The following is a 6319-nucleotide window of genomic DNA, read 5'->3' as shown; positions in this document are numbered from 1 at the left end:
TTTGTTTTGTTTTGTCTTTTAATAAAGGTTTTATTAGCGATTGCCCAAATCTGTAGAAATGGGAACTGTCCACTCTGCCAAGTATTTGTGCTCTGCAGGGCAAGGGCTTCAGCTTTTCTCCCCATTAGGCCATCCCCTGGAGTCTAGGTGGCCTGAGGCTCCCATACCCTCCCGGGTTGTCCGCATCTAGGAGATGTGCCCACTAGCCAACCACCGTCATTAGTTTGCCGCCGGCCACCCCAGCCCCACGCGGGAAGTCTCTGGTGGATAAGGGAAGGTGGGAACCCGAGCCCAGAGGCGGGGCTGGCGCGCCCTCCCACAAACTGTTAGCTCTCCCCTCCCGCCCTTTCCCTGCCTTAGCGTTCGAACCGCCGGGGCCGGCCCGCCCGCTGCCCATTGGCTGGCCCTCGGCGGCGTCACTGCCTCGCTACTAGCTCTCCTGGTCTGAGCACCCGCCCTAGAAGCGCTGGGCGGGACGCACGCCCGCTGACTAGCTCGCTCCAACCGGTAACGGCCGCCGCCCCATAGAGGAGGGGTCCAATCCTCCCAGGTGCCGCGCGCGGGAGGGGTCACGCGTGCGCAGAAGCGCGGCGGCGTTGGGGGGGGAATTTGCCACGGGGAGGGCGGGGCCGGGGGCAAAGGCGGGAGGAGGGCGGGGCACTCGAGGGAGGAGGGCGTGGCGGGGGCGACGGGAAGGGTGAATGGAGGGCGGGGTCGTGAACTGGGGCCGGGAGGCGGGACTTGGAGTGACCATGGAGGTTGGGGGGGCAGTTAACGGATGTGGCTGGGGCGGGGGCCAGTCTGGAGGCCGGCTGTCGGGAGGGGGGGATTCCCTCCTGCCCCGAAGGCGGGTCTCCCTCCGAGGAAGGGGCTGTGGGGATTCCCTGTCCCTCCTGGTCTTGACTTTCCACCCGCCCCAGCTGTGGAGAGGGCACAGCTCGCTCGGCGGCCTCCAGGCCCGTTGGAGGTGAGGGAGGTGGGGTGAGGTGGTGCCCGCCCCCCCCACCGGCTCCTCCTTTCCCCCAGTCCTCCCCTCCCACCACCCTCCCCCCGAGCCGGTTTGTCCCTCCCCTCCCCTCCCCTCCTTTCCCCCGCCGCCTCCTCCTGCCGCTGCCGCTGCTTTGGCTGCTGCGTCATACGCCCCAGAGCTGCCGGGACGGAGGGGCTGGGCCTGGGGACCCCCCGGCCCTTGCCTGCCCGCCCTCCGACGCCCAGACGTGCCCTCCCCGCGCGGGGGGTTCGCCTCGGTCTCCCACGTCTGCCTCTGCCCGGCTCCCGGCGGCCCCAGCTGTCACTGGTAAGGAGGCGGCGGGAGGCGCCCGTGGGGGGGGCAGGGAGCCGGGGGTCGGCGCGCAGGGCGCGGGCGGGAGAGCCTCGCCGCCTAGGCATCGGTTCGGGCTGGGCCGACTCAAGTCCCCTCTCGGACTCGCCGTCATGGGGAGTAGAGACCGGGACTGGGACACGCCCCCCTCCCGGGGCACTCAGGGAAGTTATCTAACCCGGGGGCAGGGAGCCCCGTATTTGAGGGTGACCTGACATAACCTGGCATCAGGTTGATTGTTCTGAATGAGACACGCGGGCCCAGGGAGGCAGCCGTTCCTATTCTGGAAAACATCTCCAGAAAAGGTCCCAAAACACATCTCTGGGTAGCAGAGCACCCCAATTATGATATCTCTAACAGGAGAAGGTGATAGTAGAAACTGAATGGTAACCTTTGCTTCTTCGATCGTCGTTTCTCCTACAATCTCAAGGCCAGGATATAGTATCCCAGGGGAGCTCTGGAAGCTGGGAAGCTAGAGAACTAGGTTGGGAGGTGGGGGTAGTTAGGGAGAGGAGAGCCAGGCACCAGAGTTGGAAGAGCTGGAGTCAAGAAGCTTGGGAGGGGGGCTGTGTGATTTCCTATCCAGGTGCTTCAGATTTGGAGTCTGGGGGCACAGCAGCTTGAGTCCTTGAGGCAAAGAAAACTGGAGACAGTTTCTCAACATTCATAACCTTCTCCTATCCCACTTCTGGCTAGGCCCCCCCCAGGATGCAATGGCACAGCCCCCCCGGCTGAGCCGCTCTGGTGCCCCCCCACTTTGGGACCCAGCCTCCCCTGCTCCCACTTCAGGCCCCAGGCCTCGACTTTGGGAGGGTCAAGATGTTTTGGCCAGATGGACGGATGGGCTGCTATACTTGGGGACCATCAAGAAGGTAAGACCTTTTTGATTTCTGACCTAGTGCCTTTCCCCCATTCCCCTTATGTAGTTCTGATTCCTGTTTCATCCCCTGTGCTCATCCATTCCAGGTGGACAGTGCTCGGGAGGTGTGTCTGGTCCAGTTTGAGGACGATTCCCAGTTTCTGGTTCTATGGAAAGACATTAGCCCCGGTGAGACCCTGGGGACCCAAGTGTGTGCATGCCATGGAAAATAGAAACTTGGCTTGGGGGATGGAAAGGGGCTTGAGGACAGGCCCTGCAACACTGTGTTTCCTCACAGCTGCCCTCCCTGGGGAGGAACTCCTCTGCTGTGTCTGTCGCTCTGAGACTGTGGTCCCTGGGAACCGGCTGGTCAGCTGTGAGAAGTGTCGCCACGGTGAGAGGGCGGGACACCTGAATGGTCTAGCTTGCCTCTGAACCTTCCCTCCACCATGGTCCTTATGCCATTGTCCTGGCTGAGTCCCCAAGCCATTGCTCTGGGCAGTGTCCTCAAACCTGTAACCTCACTCCCTTCCAGCACAGGGAGAAACAGCCATGGAGGGGGGAGGCGTGAGCTTTGTAGACAGTGGGTGCTTCAAATACACCCTTGTCTAATCATAAGATTTGGGGCAAATCCCCAAACCTCTAGGAGCCTGGTTCCCTCATCTGTAAAATAAGAGTAAGTCACTCACCGCAGCAGGATCGTGGCGAAAAATGAAATGAGGTGGCTGAGACTCTTCCGATCCCAGTATCTAGCCCACCCAGGTATGCAATGCCATAAGTGGTTGGTCTACCCTCAATATTATCATTATTCAGCTTATCACCAGGACTGCCACGTTCCCAGAGCTCCAGCCCCTGGAGAGGGAGAGGGCCCATCCTGGGTCTGCCGCCAGTGTGTCTTCGCCATCGCCACCAAGGTAAAGGTGCTTTCCTGTGGGAACCCCCTACCCACAGCTTCTCCCCACCACCCCTCTGAGGCGGCCTGTCCACCCCCTCTCTGCAGAGGGGGGGTGCACTGAAGAAGGGCCCTTACGCCCGGGCCATGCTGGGCATGAAGCTGTCACTGCCATATGGACTGAAGGGGCTCGACTGGGACGCTGGACATCTGAGCAACCGGCAGCAGAGCTACTGTTACTGTGGTGGTCCTGGGGAGTGAGTAATGAGGGGGGGAGGTAAGGAATGAGTGATAGAGTAGGGGGAAGGCGGACTTCGGGGAATGAAGGAGAAAGAACAGTGACGCGAGTGCCGAAGAGGGCAGGGGGAGGTGGTGAGTAGGGTCCGGGGCAGTGGAGGTGGGGGCAGTGTCTGGAGGTCACTAGGCCTGTGCTCCCCCGCAGGTGGAACCTGAAAATGCTGCAGTGCCGGAGCTGCCTGCAGTGGTTCCACGAAGCCTGCACCCAGTGTCTGAGCAAGCCCCTCCTCTATGGGGACAGGTGAGACTGGGGCAGCCGGGAGCCACACGGGGAGCCCTCTCACTCTGCTCCACCCTCTTGGCGCCCTGCCATGCTGTCTCAGATCTGTCCTCTTCCCAAGCTCTGAAGCTTCCCTTCCCTGCGTGCCCCATCCTTGCTCATGAGTCCTCTATAGTGTGGTAGGTATTGTTTTCTTGCATAAGGTGTGTTCTCTCCTTCTCGCCCACTTCCAGGTTCTATGAGTTTGAATGCTGTGTGTGTCGGGGGGGCCCTGAGAAGGTCAGGAGGCTACAGCTTCGCTGGTGAGCTGGTTTGGGGACCAGTGTAACTTCTCTCCACACCCCCAGGATTTTATCCTGCACACCCCAACCTCCCAGCTCGGGATTCTCTAGGCTTTTAATGCTTCCACAACCTTGACAACCCAATATTTCTTCAGGGTGGATGTGGCCCATCTTGTCCTCTATCACCTCAGTGTTTGCTGTAAGAAAAAATACTTTGATTTTGACCGTGAGATCCTCCCATTCACCTCTGAGAATTGGGACAGTTTGCTCCTCGGGGAGGTAAGGGGTAGTGGTAGTGAGGCTTCGGCGGTGAGGGTGGAACAAGGAAGTATAAAGAAAGGGGGAAGGGAAGCACCACTGCTCCCCTGACCCCATTTTCCCTCCCCTCCCCCAGCTCTCAGATACCCCCAAGGGAGAACGTTCTTCCAAACTCCTCTCTGCTCTCAACAGCCACAAGGACCGGTGAGTTGGATGGAGACAGGCTCAGAATGAGATGCAGATATGGATATGGAATCCTGGGAGGGAAGGGTCTGCCACCCCCCTGGAAGATCATCTCTGAAAAGCGACAGCATAAGAAGGGCTCTTTTTTACTGCACTGACCCTGTATCATTTGTCTCCTCACCCCAGTTTCATTTCAGGGAGGGAGATTAAGAAGAGGAAATGTTTGTTTGGTCTTCATGCTCGGATCCCTCCCCCTGTAGAGCCCCTTACTGGAGATGGAGCCCCCACCAGGTCACTGGTCCAGGGAGGATGGGGAAATTCTCAGGGTATCAGTAGGGGGTGGTATATGTATGGAGATGGGGAGGTCTTTGGGGTGTCCGGGAGGGGGCTGGGGGGATAAGGAGGCCTCTTACAGCTTCCCTTCAGGGCAGGGCCCTGGGGGAGGGGTCTCACGTCCCCTGGGGAAGCGCCGGAGGCCGGAGCCAGAGCCCCTGAGGAGGAGGCAGAAGGGGAAAATGGAGGAGCTGGGGCCACCCTCAGCAGTGCGCAATCAGCCCGAGCCCCAGGAGCAAAGGGAGCGGGCTCGTCTGCAGAGGGCACTGCAGGTACAGGGGCAGGGGGATCCCCACGGAGCAAACGGTGGTGTGGGAAGGAATCAAGGATTATCTCTCAGTCCTTTGCTCCTTCTTCTAGGCCTCAGTGTCTCCACCAACCCCCAGCCCTAACCAGAGTTACCAGGGCAGCAGCGGCTACAACTTCCGGCCCACAGACGCCCGCTGCCTGCCCAGGTCAGTGCTCCTTCACCCTCCAACCAGATATGCACCCTTGGAGTCTCTTCTCCAATTATCTACATCCTCTGAACTTTCTTACCCGGAATTATTTCTCCCCCTTGGCTCCCCCCTTCTTGTCTTAGAGAGACTTCTAGAACCAATGTCTGATCCCTAGTATTCTGGGGATGGGGATTCCTTGGGGCTAATGTTTGCGCTTTGCCCTTCTCAGTGGGAGAGGGTCCTATTCCCCTGCTTCAGGTCCTGACTTTCCCCCTCCCCAACCCCAGCAGTCCCATCCGGATGTTCGCTTCCTTCCACCCCTCTGCCAGCACCGCAGGGACCTCTGGGGATGGTGAACCCCCAGACAGGTGAGATTCTACCCCTTTGCCTGTGCCACCCCTCTTCACCTCTATGTTCCTAAGTTCCTCAGTCTCTAACTTGATTGCTTCGTTCCTCTGATCCACATGTGAGCTCCATTTTCAGTCAGTCCTTATCTGCATCTGGACTCACAATTGCCTTCTCTCCCTAGGTCACCCCTGGAACTTCACATTGGTTTCCCCACAGACATCCCTAAAAGTGCCCCCCACTCGATGACTGCCTCATCTTCCTCAGTCCCAGCCCCCTCCCCAGGTCTTCCTAGACGCTCAGCACCCGCTTCTGCCCTGTGCCGTAGTTTGTCTCCTGGGACTGGGGGAGGAGTCCGAGGTGGGGTTGGCTACCTGTCCCGAGGGGACCCTGTCCGGGTCCTTGCTCGGAGAGTACGGCCTGATGGTTCTGTGCAGTACCTGGTTGAGTGGGGAGGTGGGGGCATCTTCTGAACAGCCTGCCTCTGCCCACCTCCCCATTCACACACACCGGCACTTTCATACCCTGACCTCTGACCTCACCTACAGCTGGGATGTACCTGGGGAGGTAGGGGGTAGTTCTCTCTACTGCCCAGGCTGGAATCCAGGTGGGGGGATTGGGGGAGAGGCTGTCTCTTCTCTGCTCCCTTCGTGATTCCTGACCCTTCCCCCATCCCTCTTCCCATTTCCTTTGATGTTATTTTGTTACAGCTTTTTAAATATTTTTTAAAATTATTTAACCCCTGGGGACTGAGACTGAGGGCAGGGGGGTGGGGGATGATAAAGGATCCCAGACTCTGTATGATTGAAATAAAGGTAAATAAACAAATCTAGCAGCCCTGGGTCATTCTGGAAGATGAGAACACAGGAAACAGAAGCACTTCTAATCTTCCC

The 6319-nt window shown here is 58.9% G+C and overlaps 1 protein-coding gene across 5 annotated transcripts; it reads left to right on the top strand.

Moving 5' to 3' along the window:
- The first annotated feature begins 744 nt into the window (after positions 1-744).
- On the top strand, positions 745-6258 carry PHF1 (PHD finger protein 1). Of its 5 annotated transcripts, none has more exons than XM_053222948.1 (15): positions 747-1297; positions 2018-2193; positions 2288-2369; positions 2479-2574; positions 2994-3094; positions 3181-3329; positions 3515-3610; positions 3823-3891; positions 4026-4149; positions 4265-4332; positions 4498-4602; positions 4727-4916; positions 5005-5099; positions 5372-5449; positions 5611-6258. In XM_053222948.1, the coding sequence occupies exons 2-15, from the start codon at positions 2035-2037 to the stop codon at positions 5897-5899; spliced, it is 1701 nt and encodes a 566-aa protein (XP_053078923.1). In that variant the 5' UTR covers positions 747-1297; positions 2018-2034; the 3' UTR covers positions 5900-6258. The 5 variants fall into 5 exon arrangements, with proteins under 5 accessions (XP_053078926.1, XP_053078925.1, XP_053078923.1 ...); XM_027057999.2 differs by having other exon boundaries at positions 749-1297; positions 5369-5449; XM_053222951.1 differs by lacking the exon at positions 4727-4916 and having other exon boundaries at positions 745-1297; positions 5611-5822.
- Positions 6259-6319: the final 61 nt, after the last annotated feature.

Source organism: Acinonyx jubatus, chromosome B2, assembly GCF_027475565.1.
Source record: "Acinonyx jubatus isolate Ajub_Pintada_27869175 chromosome B2, VMU_Ajub_asm_v1.0, whole genome shotgun sequence".
Lineage (NCBI taxonomy): Eukaryota > Metazoa > Chordata > Mammalia > Carnivora > Felidae > Acinonyx > Acinonyx jubatus.
This window is presented reverse-complemented; position numbering and strand designations above follow the sequence as displayed.

What these genes read in the sequence shown, in the direction of transcription:
- PHF1 (XM_027057999.2), top strand. Translation starts at nt 2,035, where the DNA reads ATGGCACAGCCCCCCCGGCTGAGCCGCTCTGGTGCCCCCCCACTTTGG. An exon ending in CTCAACAGCCACAAGGACCG is followed by an intron (nt 4,333 to 4,497) that starts GTGAGTTGGATG and finishes TCCTCACCCCAG; the next exon opens with TTTCATTTCAGGGAGGGAGA. An exon ending in GGAGATGGAGCCCCCACCAG is followed by an intron (nt 4,603 to 4,726) that starts GTCACTGGTCCA and finishes GGCCTCTTACAG; the next exon opens with CTTCCCTTCAGGGCAGGGCC.